This window comes from Acomys russatus, chromosome 4, assembly GCF_903995435.1.
Source record: "Acomys russatus chromosome 4, mAcoRus1.1, whole genome shotgun sequence".
Taxonomy (NCBI): domain Eukaryota; kingdom Metazoa; phylum Chordata; class Mammalia; order Rodentia; family Muridae; genus Acomys; species Acomys russatus.
Window position 1 is genome coordinate 52,378,157 of NC_067140.1, and position 16,510 is coordinate 52,394,666.

At 40.3% G+C, this 16,510-nt stretch overlaps 1 protein-coding gene across 1 annotated transcript; it reads left to right on the forward strand.

Annotated features, from left to right (window-relative positions):
• The first annotated feature begins 11,665 nt into the window (after positions 1-11,665).
• On the forward strand, positions 11,666-11,986 carry LOC127188434 (60S ribosomal protein L37-like). Its single transcript, XM_051144895.1, has one exon. It carries the CDS (start codon positions 11,666-11,668, stop codon positions 11,984-11,986), a length of 321 nt encoding a protein of 106 aa, XP_051000852.1.
• The last annotated feature ends 4,524 nt before the right edge of the window (positions 11,987-16,510 follow it).

Below are 16,510 nucleotides of genomic sequence, written 5' to 3' on the forward strand. Positions count from 1 at the left end.
ACCCAGATCATGCAGGCGTTCACGTCCTGATCCCGCGTGGCTCACACCCATCTTCTCCTTTTATGGAGCACCTTAACAGTGTTAAAAGTGTTGACAAGTCCCACGGTCTCCCCGGGTGGTGTTTTGAAGGGGGCTTAAAACTGTAATTGGGAAGTTTGCTGGAAAGAAACAAGACACTAGGATTCCCGGCTAGGCTAGCACAGCCTGTTTGAGTTTGAGGTCTGCGGGCCCGGCTCCCGCCCGGTGTGAGTGGAAGGGGGCTTCTCTGGGACTGGACAGCAGGGCACCAAGTGTTTGCTAGAGGAATGGGACGTTGGTGGAACACTTGTTCTCGGCCCCTGGCGATTTAGTTTTCCAAGGGACTGTCTCAGACTTCAGCCTTCATCCAAAGCGCCTGTTCATTTTCTCTTCCTCAGTTAACCAGATTTATTCCCAGCACGCCTACCAAACACATGCACACTCTGGAGAGGAGTGTCAAGGTGGGAGTAGGAAAGCCCCCTAGAAAGCCCACAGATTAGATAGAGTGAGCCAACACACACAGCTCGAGGAAGCCAGCGGTGCTAAACCGGAGCCTTCCTCATCCTGTACCTGTAAGCGCTAAGTGGTGTGAGCGGAGCTTATAGGAGACAGAGCCAAGATAGACAACGGGCCAGGTGCTTCACCACGGGGCTACTGTATTTATTTATACTTTCTCTTCCCGCCCCCCAACCCCCCCCCCGTCCTCCTCTTCTCCCTCCCTCCCTCTATCCCTCCCTCCCTCCTCTCTCCTTCTCTCCTACCTTATTTCTCTCTTTCTTGGCTCTTCTTCCCTCTCATCTTCTCCTCCCTCCCTTTTCCTCTCACTCAGCCTGAAAGGAACCTCCAATTTTTGTTTTTTGTTTTTAAGCAAGTAACTTTCTTCCTCCTACTCCTCTGAAGGCCAGGACACACGTGGCGGGAGGTGAGCTAGGAACTCCTAACTGTTTTCAAGGACAAACGAGAGCACATCCCCTAACACGCCTAGAAAGTTGCTACTACAAGTAAGAGAAACTTTTGCCTTGTAAGTGTTCTGAACAAAAGAGTGAGTCCCAAGTCTGGACCCCTTTATATAAAAATAATAATAAACAGAATGAAAAAGATCAGAGAGGATGGTCCCATTATTGGCTCTACTCCCCCCAAGAAATTCTCCCACCTCCTCCACTTCTGAGGGAAAAAAGCACAGTTTGAGTATAATTAATTGAAGATTGTTATTAGGTCATCATTAGTCAAAGTGCAAATAATTGCTGTCCATTTTTACTTAAAATTGACCATCCTGAGAGTGATAGATCGATTCAGTGGATAAAAATGATATATCAAAACATCAATGTCGATTATTTGAAATATTGTAGTCGAATTTTTTTTTTTATTGCTTCATCGGTTAAGTGTCTGAAAGTGCGGTGTTCAAACATATATTTATGTTGTCAATACTGTCAGAACTGTCAGTTTTACTATACCGGATTTGTACTACGTTTCAAATTTGCTCATTTGCATAAAATGCCCACCCTAGGATTCCCCATCCCACCCCACCCCCCACCTCCATCTCTGGAAAATCCCTGTCAGTTTCTTCAAAGGATTCTGCAATCTTGTTTGCCTAAGCTAAAGTGGGCACTGCTTTTTTTACTCAAATTTCCAGGATGGATTAGATGTCTTTTTCACCATTTCTAACCTTAAAAGAGGCACTTCCTCTTTTTTGCCCAACCACGGAAGCATAAGCTCTCCTCCGAGACAGCACTGGAGCACTGGGGCAGGACAACTGGATGACATGGATTCCACCCCAACTTCTTGGCCACCCTCAGGTAAACCCAGACTCTACCATCAAATTACCTGGAAGATTGAAGTCTTCTAAGAGAAATGAGCAGAGGAGTACAAATACCTTTTCTTTTTTCACTTAAAAGCTGCAATGGAAAGAGAGGAAATAGTACACATAAATGATGGCACATTTTACCTTTAAAAGCTTTTGAACTCCATCGAAAGACACAGGTTGCAAGCAGAACTGACAGTTTTAATTCTACCATTTTCACACAGCACGTCAGATCAGAGGCACTCATTTATTTTATGGGGTGGGGCATTAGAAAGGCAGATAGGGTGAATTCGATTGTCTCTATCCTAAAAATACCAGAGAAATGAAACTCTCTTACTGGAACACAAACATTCCATTGCTCTGTACAATTAGTCTAGACTAATTGAAATTTATAAATTCACATTCTGCCTAATCTTATGCTTTTTACACGCCCCTCCCTATCCCCAGGATTCTAGCAAAGTCTGGTTAAAAAAAGGGGGGAGGGCGCAGGACACTTCTGCGCTAGCTGTAAGTATGTGATGTTGTTTTTGTAAGCCTAAAGCACTTTTCATTATTCTTTTAATGTATTTAAATAGGTATGTTTGGACATTCAAAGAAGCTACACATGATTTGGTTCTGTGCTGTCAATTAAAAAAGGGGGGGATGGAATCTGAGTTTTTCACACTCATCTTTATCTCAAATAAATAAATAAGTAAAGTGCAACGCAATAGAAAGTTTGCTGCTTGCATCTGTGGGTCGTCGTGCGCGCGTGTGTAGAAACATCTTGGAATCAGAGTTTGTGTGTTTCTTTCCTCCACCCCACTCTCAACGGCCATGGCTTGAGGAGGGATCGCCCCCGAGAACTGTGTTTAGTCCTCTTTCTTTCTTTCTTTCTTTTTTTCTCTTTAATAATCTCTCGGCTACCTATGACAAGTGTTGCTTAAAGAAATTCACCGGCCTTCTCCAGATACTTCCAGGTTTGCCATAATGATCTGCAGAAGAGTACTGCCGTCACTTTCTCACATCCGAAGGTGTTGGCGGAACTCAGAGGGAAGAGTGGCTGCAAAGCTTAATTACCAAGCGGAGGGTTGGGTGCCTCCCGGGACCCCGGGCAGGGTTGGGGGGTAAGGTGCAGCCCAGGAGGCGTCTTTCTGGACGTTGGAGTCGCCAGTTGGAGAATATTTGGACAAGGTATGATTGCCTCATCCCCCTCCCAATGCCTTTGGGGAGAAGTGATATCCTTGTGTAACAATTAGCTCAGACAATAAAAATAATTGGAAAATCAGTTGGAATTTCTGAGTTTTTAATTACGTTTAATTTTGCACTAAGCCGTAAAATTACGAATGCCCCTCAATTAAACACTTTCCTCTTGCAAAGCGTTTAACAACAATTATTCCTTAATCAGTCTGAATGTGAGTCACAAATGGTGCTTTTTCACATCAAAAGGACGTCCTTCCACGTTACCTTTTAGTCATAAGAGGATTAATTCCTGTAATTAGAGGGATAAATATGTGCATAAATATCTCTCTCACTCTCTTCTTTAAAACAACAACAACAACAAAACAGTTTCCCTGTGTGCGAGACCTGGTAGGCGTGGGAAGGGGAAATGTTTCTGATGCTGTGCTGTGGCCATGGGAATTCCGGGCCGCCGGCGCGCATCACGGAACTGGAAGGACACGGGCACTCACACTCATGGGCGCGCTCCGAAAGGGCCTCAGGTCCAAAGCTTGGGCCAGGACCATCTAGAGTCCTGCCGAATTCTTCCATTATACAATCCACATGCCATTTTTTCCGCTGGCCGGCGCAGCAGGACTTCATTCTGGTCAGTGCCCGGGTCCCCAGGAGTGGAAGACCCTGCCCTAAGCCCGAGCTCCTGCTTGACTTTTCAGGCTGCAAATAAAAATTGAGCATGACCTTTTAAAACTCCAGTGTGAATATCTCATTTACCTAATGACTTTATGTCACCTACGGAGAAGGTCAATTTCCTCTTAACCTTTCCCCCGCTGCTGCAGTAAGCATTCTTCCCTAATCAATGGTGGCTCGAATGATCAATTCCCATTTTATGATCGCTGACAAAGTCAGGCTAGAGGCGGGGGTGAGACGGCCGCCGCTATCTCAGCCAGGACAGGGGCTTCGGGTAAGCCCAGCACCGCCCCGCGCCTCGGGAGGCAGCTCTCTCTCCAGAGAGTTCAGAGACCTTGGCAAACTTCCCTCCCCCACCCGCCGGCGAGACTTCTGAGTTGTCACTAATGCGAACCTGAAATTCACCAGAGCCCCTTCGGTTACCGACAACGCTCCCCGCTGCTGCTTGGCCTCCCCTCCCCCCTCCTCCGAGAGCTTTCCTTTCTAAGTCTGTAGGCAGGATTGCCCAACCCTAAAGAGAGAGTGTGTTACTTTTATTTTTTTGAAATTAAAATTATCTCTTCTGTCTTCACAGTGGATCTCTCAGCTTCTCCGGGTTAACTTCGTGTAAACAAAGCAACAAATAAGCCCCTTCTGACTCTTGTGGGTGGGGGCGCGAGCGCGCACGCCCTCCCCCCCACTGAAGCCCCTGTATCCCACTACACCGGGCTACCCTAAAGGGTGTATATTACACATTTCTACCTTCCCCCATTTAAGTTATCCAAAAGTTCCTCAAGTCCAAGAAACAAGGTGGCAAATTACTAAATGAAAGCTAATTTGGGGGGAAGTTTGTAGCTCTTCATCTTTGTAGGTTCAAGGTGATCGCCTCCCTTTTCCAGCCTCTCGTACAGCAGCAGACTATCACACACACAGGACCTGTTTGAAGAACAGATTTCTTGACACCGGTTCTCCACAGATAAAATAAAATTCACCGTATTCCACCCCAAGCTCATTTTTACCGACTTCCAAGACACGCAGAAGCTACTGATTATTATCAAAAAGATCTGCAAAGCCAAAGCAAGCCTAGCTAGGATTCAATCACAGGAAATTCACTGTTCTGGGACAAAGATGTCCTGTGGCAGGGTTTAGGGCCATTTCCTTTGAGGGGCCAATTCTTTAGTTCTGCACTGACCACCTAGTTAAGTTAGAAATTTCAACTCCTTAGATTTCTAGTTGGCCTGCTCTGTCTATGGAGACACTCTTTGGAAAGGAATATAAATTGTCCCACTAGCCCGGAGTATCTCATTACTTGTGGGCAGATATTTTGCTCAAATTTGAAAACCTTTGAGATAATCAAATGAAAATGTGACAAGCCCACTGTTTATCTCTCATTCTGACGCAAGAGCAAACAGAAGTTAGGGTAGGAGTTCAAGGTGAGCCCTGTTCCTCAGAGGTTCAGCCCCACAATGCCAGACTGTCCCACTCAGAGGTAGCCAGAACAAGCCAAGCTCATGAACTGAGCTGAGCAGATAGTGCTTAGTGCCCAGTCTTACTGCTCGCTCAGCATGATCCCTACCAGGAGACATGTTTGCAAGTCTTGAGTTGGATTCTGCATTTAACTGGACACAAGGGCTGATAAAAAGCCTTTCTGCTTTTTAGAAGACTGTCTCAGATTTCCAGACTTCACTGAGCTACAACCTGCCTGTGGGTCAGGGAGTGCTTGTACTGAAGTTTCCCATGGCTAGGAGAATTCAGTGAGACTTTTATCTGTATTTGACAGAGGAGCAGAGAGATAGGGGATGGGCCCCTTGACCTCAGATAATCACCAAGGCTTTCCTCTTCAGCAAATGTAATTCTCACATGAAGAGTAATTAACAACCTATGATTACTCATTCTGAGACTTTCCGTTCCTTATCTTAACAGCTTTCATAGGGATATTGAAGAATATGCTTGAAAGCAATGCCTGGTTTCATTGGATTTAAACATCTTGCATTCTTTCCATTTCTGCCCTAGTCTCCTCACACATTTAGCATAGTCTTAAGCTGCATTCTATTCCAGCAGGCCTACTCCATGCCTACCCCCACACCAGTGGAGAGCAAAGCCATGCAGTAGTCCCCTCAGCTATAGGACACATTCCAAGATGGCCAGTGGATGTCTGAAACCACCAAGTGTACTGAACTCTGTTTGATATTGCTTTTTTCCTCTACTCATCTATGAGAAAGATTAATTTATAAATTAAACACCGCGAGAGAGTGAGAACAATAGCAAAAGAGAGAATTATAAAAACATGCTGTAGCAAAAAAATTTTAAATTTATGAATAGCTTAGTTCTTGGCTTTTCCATTTAATGTCTTGGGAGTGTGGTTGACTATAAGTAATTAAAATAGCAAAAAGCAAAACCTCACAGAAGAGGGTGATGCTGTATACTTGACTATTTCTCTGAGATGGAGAGTCATTCTCCAAATTAAACATTCTTAATTTGGCAAACACATGGGTTTGTTTGGTTTGGTTTGGTTTTTTTTTTTTTTTTTTTTTTTTGTTTGTTTGTTTGTTTTGTTTTTTGTTTTTTGTTTTTTGAGACAGGGTTTCTCTGTGTAGCCTTGGCTGTCCTGGACTCGCTTTGTAGACCAGGCTGGCCTCGAACTCACAGCAATCCACCTGCCTCTGCCTTCCTGAGTGCTGGGATTAAAGGCGTGTGCCACCACCACCCGGCTTGTCAAACACTTTTGAAGAAATAAAATTTTAAAAATAGTAATAATGCAGTCTCCTGCCTTTGTCCTTACACATGTCTCATTTGTGATAATAAGTCAAAATGTCAAGAAGCAAGTCACAGTCCTGGGACAGGAAGAATGCTCACACAGACTACCAGGCACTTGAAGGAATAGGAGACAAACCTCATGTCCCCATCCTACTCAAACATCTCCAGGGTGAAAGAATGTCATCACTTCTGAGATTTTTAGGTTTTTGTTTAATTTTTTTGAGTCCTAGAAGAACAAAGAAACTGCAGGGACTGAAGCGACTCAGAATGTGACCTGGAGGCAGGTTCTGTGCCTGTCACCAGTTGACTGTATATTCTTAAGTCACCCAAGCTCTTTTCTTTAAATTGAGGCATAACCCTTGTGCATCTTTATAAGATTCAGTATCATGATTTAATATATATCTACAATGTGCGGTGGTTAATCAGGACAAAATGCACTTCCATGTCATCAAATATCAATCATTTCTGCATGCTAAAAACTTTCATATTCTTCTAGCTGCTTTGAAATGTATCACATACTGTTACAACCCATAGTTACCACACTGTGCTATATAGACAACCAGAATGAACTCCATGTATCATGTGACTGTATTTTGGTTTTCTTTTAATTATTTCCATAACCTCTCCCTCTGTCCTTTCCGATTTCTAGAGATTACCACACTACTCCACTCTGGGATGAGACCATCTTTTTATTTCCATATCATGTAGTATGTATCAGTTTGTGTCTGGTTTATTTCTCTTAACATAATGACCTCCAGTTCCATATGTTGTTACAAATGACAAAACTGCATTTTTTTCTTATGGTGGCATAATGTGTGTACACACGCACACACACACACATACACACACACACAGCATCTTATACTGTCTCATATTTTCTTCACCCATTCATTCATCAGTGTTTACCTTGGTTGATTTGGTAACATGCAATTGTGAATAGTACTACAGTAAATATGGGAATAAAGAGACTCGGTGACTCTGATATAATGATTTAATTTCTTTTTCTTTTTTTTTTTTTACACATTTTTATTGAAAAATAAAATAATTCAAAAAATAATTCATATTACATCTCAATTGCTATCCCATCCCATGCATCCTCCCATTCCTCCCTCCCCTCCCGCTTTCACTCCATTCCCCTTCCCTATGACTGTGACTGATGGGGACCTCCTCCCCCTGAATATGGTGCTAGGGTATCAAGTCTCTTCTTGGTAGTCTGCTATAATGATTTAATTTCTTTTGGATAGATACCAAGGACAGAATTGCTTGAGCTCACCGAGATATGCTTGTCTCTGCCTCCTCAATGTTGGCATTAAAGGAGTACACCACCATGCCCAGCTCTTAATAACATTCTCAAATTTATTATTGGAAACTTTTGTAAATGTGTACAGTGTAGTTTGGTTATATCCAACCCACTTCCTCACCTAAACTCCCTGTAGACCTCTTCCAACACACTCTCTTCCTGTTTCAAATTTCTTTTTTTTTTTTTTTTTTTTTTTTTAATATTTCTTTTGCCTCATTTTCTCCTCTTTTTTTCCTATTTCTTATAGTTTACTGAATCCAATTAGTACTGCCTAGGGATGTAGGGCCATGTATGAGAACAGGGGCAACCTAACAGTGACCACATTGCCAATGAAAAAAGATTCTCCTTCCTATAGCAGCCATCAGCTCTCAACATCTGCTAGATAAGAGTAGAAAGTTGTGAACCTCCTTCACATCTGTGCTGGAATTTTGACTGACTAGATCTTGTGTAGGTCGCTACATCCTCTGTGGATTCCTGAGTACAATAATCACATCAAATACGGAAGACATCTTGTGGCACTTTCTCAATCTTCTACATTCTTTCTATGCCCTCTTCTGAAATGTTCACTGAGCCTTTGGTATATGCACATGTACGTGTATGGGGGGGGTGTTGATACAGGAGCCCCCTTTAAGGCTGAGCACTTAGTCAGTTATTCTTAGCACTTTCACCAGTTAAGTAAGATTCTTTGCACTCACCATTGGACCACTACAAAAGAAGTGACCTTCATGAAGGTTGAGATTCTTACAGCTTCCGGTTTGACCATAAGGCAATGCAGCAAAATAACAATGGATTCCTTCCTTGTACCCACAACCACCCCAGTTGTGGGCTTTTGACCAGGGTTACAGTAACAGCCATACATTTCTTCGTGTAGAACAGGCCGAAGATCCAATCAGGAAGGTGTTGGTTACTCCACAGCAGTCACACCACTATTGCAGCAGTATATGAATCTCCCCTAGGAAGTCAGTATTGTAGTACATACGGCTCAGTGCTGGATAAGACTATGAGTGTTTTCGCCTCCCAGTGGTCCGCATAGCATCTTTCAGTACTATGAAAGCCAGCCAAGGGGAAAAAAAAAGTTTCTTAAATCAGTTTGTGACTGATTTCTTTATGTCCTGCAACCAAATTATATGGAGCCTTCAACAATACAGTCGAGTTCTGATGGGTAGTGCTCTCTTTTGTTTTGTAGACTTCTGGAGTCTCCTTGATCGTTATCTCACAAGGAGTCATCTTATGCCTGACACTGAGATTTTCATTTAATAACTCATGTTTTCTCAGAGCAGTTTTTTCTATCATGAGCATTTGTTATAGTCTTTCTTTTTTGATGACAGCCATTCTAACTGGAATGATATATTTTATTGTAATTTTAATGTTAATTTCTTTGAAGATTGGTGATCTTTAGTTCCTCTGTAATTAGTCTATCTATCTATCTTTCTATCTATCCATTACCTCTTTTAGGCAAGGTCTCTCTACATTGCCCTAGCTGTCCTGGAACTCGCTATATAGATCAGACTGGCCTCTAACGCATAGAGATTTGCCTGCCTCTGACTTCTGAATGCTGGGACTAATGGCCTGCGCCACCATGCCCAACTTAATTAATTTATTTTAAAATATTATTTTACTTTATGTGTGTTAGTGTTTTGCTTGCATGGATGTACCCAAAAATGCCAGAAAAGGCTGTCCGAGTCCCATGGAACTAGAGTTACAGATGGCTGTGCTTGGCCATGGAAGTGCTGGGAATTGAACCTGGATCCTCTAGAAGAACAGTCAGTGTTCATAACCACTGAGACATCTCCCCAGCCCCTGTTGTTGTTGTTTTATGCTACACTAATAAGGTTCGCTATACATTCTGCATATTAATCCCTTGTTGCGTAATTAACTTGCAGATACATTCTCTTAATGCTGTAGGTTGCTTCCTTTGCTGTGCAAAAAAACAAACAAAAACAAAAAACAAAAAAAACAAAAAACAAACAACAAACAAACAAACAAACAAACCCAAAACAAAACTCCTTACATTGGCGTTTTCCCCTTTGTCTTTTCCATGTCTATTTCATGTCACTTTTCCAATGCTTTGTGTGTCAATAACCTTAAGGAAGAAATCCTGACAATATCTGACATTTCCGGGGATCTTCTGTTGGCCTATCGACACCCACTCTTCACTTTGTATTTCTAGTTTTATGAGCCTAAGGGTTGGCATGAATGGTTTCAGAATTCTACGGTAGACATTCTTTCCTGATTAGTATGTCCAGAATGGGTCAAGTTCGGTCTGGGTGTTGATTGCTAGGGTCTCAATGGGCTGGTTGTGTATCAACCCTTTTCTCGTAATTCTCTTTCGGGGTTTGGGAAACCATGTCTTTCTATGTCTTTGGGGCACTGTACTTACCCTTGTGGCTCACTTAATACCCTGATCACACCTTTTAACTCTGGTTCCTTTCTTTATTAAGTTCTCCAATTACCCACTTTGATGTGCACCATCTGTTTACTGCTGGCCTCCGGTACACATGATGTGTTTGGAGGACTACAATTAAATGAGCTAATGCATGTAAAATACATATACCACAGTCCCTTGCATTTGACAAAAGTTTAATAAATTAGATATTATGTTACTTTTATAATCATTGTTTGATACAACTTTCTTATTTTATATGTGAGGAAACTGAGCCCCAGAGCAGGTAATTAACATGGCCTAATTAACTCAAAGCTCTAACAACCCAGAGGCCAAATCCCTGGACTGTGGCCCCAAGCTCACTGCACCTTCCCTATTGTCTTGTTGAGTAAAATGTGTGTGTGTGTGTGGGGGGGGGGGGGGTAGCAGGGGTCTTTTTTCCATGGGAGCAGGGAAAGGATGAGATGAGCCAGAGTCAGAGGCACATGGGGCAACGCTCACCTTCTAACTACCAATAGCTTTGTCTCTACTAAATTACTGCCGAAAGTATGTCTTGGCAATTTAGAACCCGGTGATTTCACAATGGATAGAGCAGGTATGTAACAGGGCAAGAGATGCATGCTTGACAGGTTAAAAACAAATTTATGAGCACAAATTGGAAGTTTTACCAGGGGGCATAATAATGCTTTCCAGACATACAAGACACAGCAGCATTAATTTTCAAATAAAGGCTGATTTGGGGATTAGCAGCGTGGATTACATAGGAACGTCATAATTCTTTAGAACACACTGATGCGCTATGAGCTCCTCTAGGGACAGAACCCTAAATCCTCGCCCACAGACTCTGGGGCAACTTGATTACGCTAATAAGGTGGTGGAAACTGCTCACTCATTCATTCCTTTTCTAATTCAGTCTTTCAAAGAAATGCTGAGTTTCGTTGTTTCTCAAAAACACTCATAGGTGTTGACATATAAGGAGTGATTAAATACATTTCTGGATTCAATAAGCTTATAAATGGAAATAGAGGTAGGTGTATAAACAGACTCCGGGAAAAAAAAAACAAGGTGGAAATACACTGAGCCTGCTATGGGAACACTGAAAAGGCTGCATAGGGCCGGGGAGTGAGCATGGAGGAGACCCTGGGAAAGGTGGAAGTGAAGCTCAGTACCTCTCCACCCAACAACAATTTAGTCTTCTAAATCCTTCCAAATTATCAATGATGTCAACCTACTAATATTGAGCTCTTCATTAACCTAAGTATTAGTAATAAATTAAAATAGGACATGCAGTACTGCATTTTTACTCTTCTGTAGCAGGTTGGCTGAGGTATACGTAGAACTGAGAAAAATTTAAATAATGTTTCCCTTGGTGACTAGAGTGTATAATAAGAAAGTTGGGCTAAATTTAAAAGGTGATATTATACACAGACTCCGTGGAAAATGTCACCTTACGAAAAAAAATTGCATTAGCGTACTGTACCAATTAGGTCTTGTTTATATAATAAGTTGGGCTAAACTCAGCACAGATATAAAGATACAGCTTTAAAAATGAGTTGTGCTCTTTGGCCTCGGTGGCAGAAGCAAGATGGTGGAAGGAACGTCATCCTTTGGAGAGTGTCGCCATAAGACGCACACGTCGTGCTGCGGCTGTGGCTCTGAGGCCTACCACCTTCAGAAGTCCACCTGTGGCAAATGTGACAGCTGCCCTGCCAAGCACAAGAGAAAGTGTAACTGGAGCGCCAAGGCTAAGAGGCAAAACACAACCAGGACTGGGCGGATGAGGCACCTGAAAATTGTCTACTGCAGATTCAGACATGGATTCTGTGAAGGAACAACTCCTAAGCCCAAGAGGGTAACAATCGCAACATCCAGTTCATCTTGGGGATTTCAATCAGTCATAAAATAGATGCTCCGGTTTCAAAAATAATTGAGTTGGGACTAATGCCTGGAGAAGAATTCTAAAATACGGCTGTTTATTTCTGAACCCAGGATGCATTCATACACAATTGGTTATACTAATAAATATAACACAATCTAAATCAGATATTTCTACATACTCATTACAAAACTGGCCATGTTCACCTGAATTGTGATTGACACCTAAGCACGGTTTATTTTACCTTGAGGATACTATCAAACCTGAGTGATTTTTCCACTGACATCCAGATCTCAAAGTAATAAAAGATTTGCAGGTACTCGTTTTTTCCTGCTTTTTTTCACTGGCCTTAATTGTCTTGGCTTGCTTCTCCGATTTGTTTGTTTGATTTTTCCTTCCCCGTCCCACATCTCAAAAGCCATCTTCAGTCACATTAATTAAGTGTGCGTATATGTTCACATGTATTATGCATGTGCATTTTTTGTATTTTAGCTTCACACAATTATCTCTACAACCTGGAACTTAAAATATCTTTTAATGTCTCGAATGTATAGAGTAGTGACGAATTTGTTGTTTGTAGGACGTGTTTCTAAGCCGACACACTTCACATTGGCTGCCCTGAACGGTTATCTTCTGAAGGCTGTCTCCTTTCTGTGAAGAGTCACTGCTTTGGAAGTTCTTCTTTTATTTCCTCCGCTCCCTTTGTCTCTTCCTCTTCATTCTTTTCTCATTCCTTTCTTCCCTTTCTCCTTTCCCACAAGCTACCCAGAACCCTCTAACTATTCTCATCTCTCTTGTTCTCAGATTTCTACTTTCTGCATCATCTAGACCAAGGACTTCTGGGGTAAAGTTTCTTGATACTCTCTTCTTCATAGACCTTGTTACTCTCTATGCATTACTCACAATGTCACTGTTTTACATACCCACTAATTATTCTTCTACTTCTGTTTTAATGGTGTGCTTGCCACAGAGGACTGTGTGTAGACATTACAGGAGTATTTGTAAACCAGCTACTCAATATAAGGAGAGAATATTACCCACAGCCACCTACTTTTTTATTTTTCACCATCGTCATCTTCTCCCTCTGGAATAAGTATTATCTGTCTTAGTCAGTAGTTGGTCAGTGTGTGTAATATATAAAATATCATATGGATGATCTAAATTATACATACTATGTATTACATGTTATTAACATATTAACTGGTGTACACACATAGAGTCACACAGATTCATCACCAATCACTGGTGGGAAATATTTTGGAGATTTATCTTAATTTAGTTTATGTACGTGCATGTATGTGTGCAGGTTTGTGCAGTGTGTGCAGTGGCCAGTTGTGAGCCACCTGAGATGCATGCTGGGAACTGAGCTTGTGCCTTTTGCAAGAGCAGTAAGTGTCTTACACTCTTGAGCCATGAGCTAAGTCTCCAGCACCTCAGTAGAGAAAATATTTTTTAAACATTAAGTCCATACTGAATATGCATAGGTTTCCTCTCTTGTTATTATTATTCAGACAATACAGCATAACGAGTAACTACAAAGCCTTTATATTGTGTTAGGCTTTGTAAGCAATCTAGAATTGACTTAAGACATGTGGAAGATGGGGCTGGAGAGATGGCTCAGAGGTTAAGAGCAGTTTCTGCTCTTCCAAAGGACCCGAGTTCAACTCCCAGCAACTACGTGGTGGCTCACAACCATCTATAATGAGATCTGGTGCCCTCTTCTGATGTTCAGGTGTACATACAAGAAGAATATTGTATAGAGAATGATGAATAAATGAATCTTTTAAAAAAAAGACATGTGGGCGGTATTGGAGGGGCTGAAGCTGGTGGACCACAAACAAGGTGGAAGCTGGCCTAGGATACAGAGCACGCTTGAAGCCAACCTGAACTTTGTAATAATACCCTGCCTCAAAGGAAAAATATGCAAGGATGGATAAAGGTTTTATTAAAAAAAACATTGAAGCAGGTTTAAGAATTTTAAATTACATATATGTACACATGTGTGTGTGTACATGTATTAATTTTTATGTGTGTATGTGCATCACAGCAAGTGTGTTGAGGTCAGAGGAACGCTTTTGGGAGTTTGTTCTCTCCTTCCACCATGTGGGTTCTGGAAATCAAACTGAGGTCCTCAGGCTTGGCAGCAAGACCCTTTAACTGCTAAGCTACTTTGTTTGATTTGTAGCATGTTTTTCAGAAGCTTTGAGCACCCTTGTATTTTAATATCTACAAAGAATCCTGAAGGTAATTAATTCCTTCTGAATACTGAGGAGGATTGTACTTGCATTGTATTATATTGCTAACTAGTGTATTGCATTTTGCTTTAATTTTTAAAGTGCACCTCATCTAGATTAATCTTTCTAGATTGTACTTTTCATTCAAGACTGCATTTTAAGGTTAAACTTGTGATTGTATGTAGCTATAATTCTTTTCAGTTTCATCTTGGGATTTCATTTTGTTTAAAAAAAACACAATTTATTTATGTTTTTCTCGTTGGGCTGTTGCCATTTTGTTATTGATACTATCGTAAAGACTTCTTCTGTAAGCATTGTACTATATGTCTCTTGAAGTTTATGTGCAAAGATGTTCATAAATTTATGGTATATACTGAGTTTTATGCTGTCTGATTTGGGATATTTAAATATGCCCCTTTCCAAAATAAAATAAGTGATTTTCCTCATGATTGTATCAATCTTCTTCTTTCTGATAATAATAATAATAATCTATACATACATATATATGTATATGATATATCCACTCACATCTTCCTCTTTTAACATTTGGCTCTTCTCTTCATCTCTATCAATGTGTCCTCTCCTTTTGTCCTTTCCCCAGTGAGAGAGAGGTACTCACCGTGGTTTTAAACACTCATGTTCTAAGTGACAAATACTTTTTGTTATTCACCTTTGCTGCTCTGTAAGACATCTGTTAGTGCATTTCTTCCATTTTCCCATTGAGGTTTCCTTTTATTACCATTTTTTTAAAAAATTCCATGTCAAAAATATCTCCTTTCATTTTGTAGTTCTTCTTTTCTTTTTTTTTTTTTAATTTGAAAAGTGTTTTTGATGAACTTAGCTTATATCTTTTACTACAGATTAATATATCTGTATATTCTCTTTTGGATTATGTTGTGTCATGTAAAAGATTTGTTTTGTCTTCTGAGGTTATAAAGATAGTTTTTCTGTGAAATTATTTAATTCCTAATTGTTTTTTTCTCTTCATATGACTTAATCCATTACCAATAGAGGTTTCCTTTTTATGTATAAAAGCACAGTATATTTTCTACAGAATTAACATGCCAGCTCCATCTCTTTCTTGGAAAATTTTCACTTACTTTTCTGATGTTAGTTTGTCTGTAAGCTCTGCTCCTTCAGTTTGTATAGGCAATAGTATTATTGCCTATAGAAAATGACAGCTTCCTTCCTCCCTTCCTTCCTTTCTTTCTTCTTTATCTCTTTTTTTCTTATTTCTCTACTCCTTCTCCTTACCTGTCCCTCTTTTCTTACTGCCTTATCTAGGATCAGATCTCCAGGACAAGTCTAAAGAGAGACATTCCTAAGTGGATCACATCATTATCTTCCTCCACTTTTCTCCATTACATATGTTGTTTGCTGCAGCTAACTGATGAGTATCTTAATCAGACTGAGGGATTTTGCCACTATATTGTGCCCAATTTACTAAGATCTTAGTGTTTTAAATGAGTCTTAAGTATTGCCAGTTTATTTTTCCTTTTATAATAAGTTTTCTTCTACTCTTACTCTGTGATATTTCACTCAAAGTCTTTTCAATATTAGACTACACCTATGTAAGTGGGCTGCATCTATGAATTGATCATGGTATTATATTGCATAAGTAGATTTGTTTAATATTATTTTGCTTCTGAATTTTAAATTTCTATTGCTGTGACAGAGGAACTAGTCATTTCTCCTCTTTTTTTCCGTAGCATCAAAAAAAATCATCTTTGCCTAATTTTTTCGAAGGATTTTGTTATCTTCGCACAAAGAATTATACTTAAGGAAGATTTCTCTCAAGTTTATTCTCAGACAAAAATGTATCTGATTAAAATAATATTTTTTCAAAAAATATGATAGTATTAATTTCCAAAATAATACTAGAATACTTTCAAAGAAAGATTTGTAGTCACTCAATTACTTTAAGAATTATTAGACAACAACCTCCATCTACTTTTCTCCTTTAGTTGTTTTCTATTATATGTTATTTTATATTAATTTGTTCATTTCTTATTGGTATTAACTCTTAACACACTGAAGCATATTAGTCTACTAATACTATATATAGATATATAATATTTATTTATATTTATATGAATGTTCTATCTGCATATACACCAGCATGTCAGAAGAGGACATCAGATCATATTATAGATGGTTGTGAGCCATCATGTTGTGGCTGGGAATTGAACTCAAGACCTATAGAAGAGGAGACAGTGTTCTTAACCACTGAGCCATCTCTTCAGCTTCCTAACACTATATTTTAAATGTCTGTTATGTCTACATACATAGTTGCTTTTTAGACCTAATATTTTATGGCTAA

Coding starts and splice junctions, on each gene's coding strand:
- LOC127188434 (XM_051144895.1), top strand. CDS start 11,666: ATGGTGGAAGGAACGTCATCCTTTGGAGAGTGTCGCCATAAGACGCAC.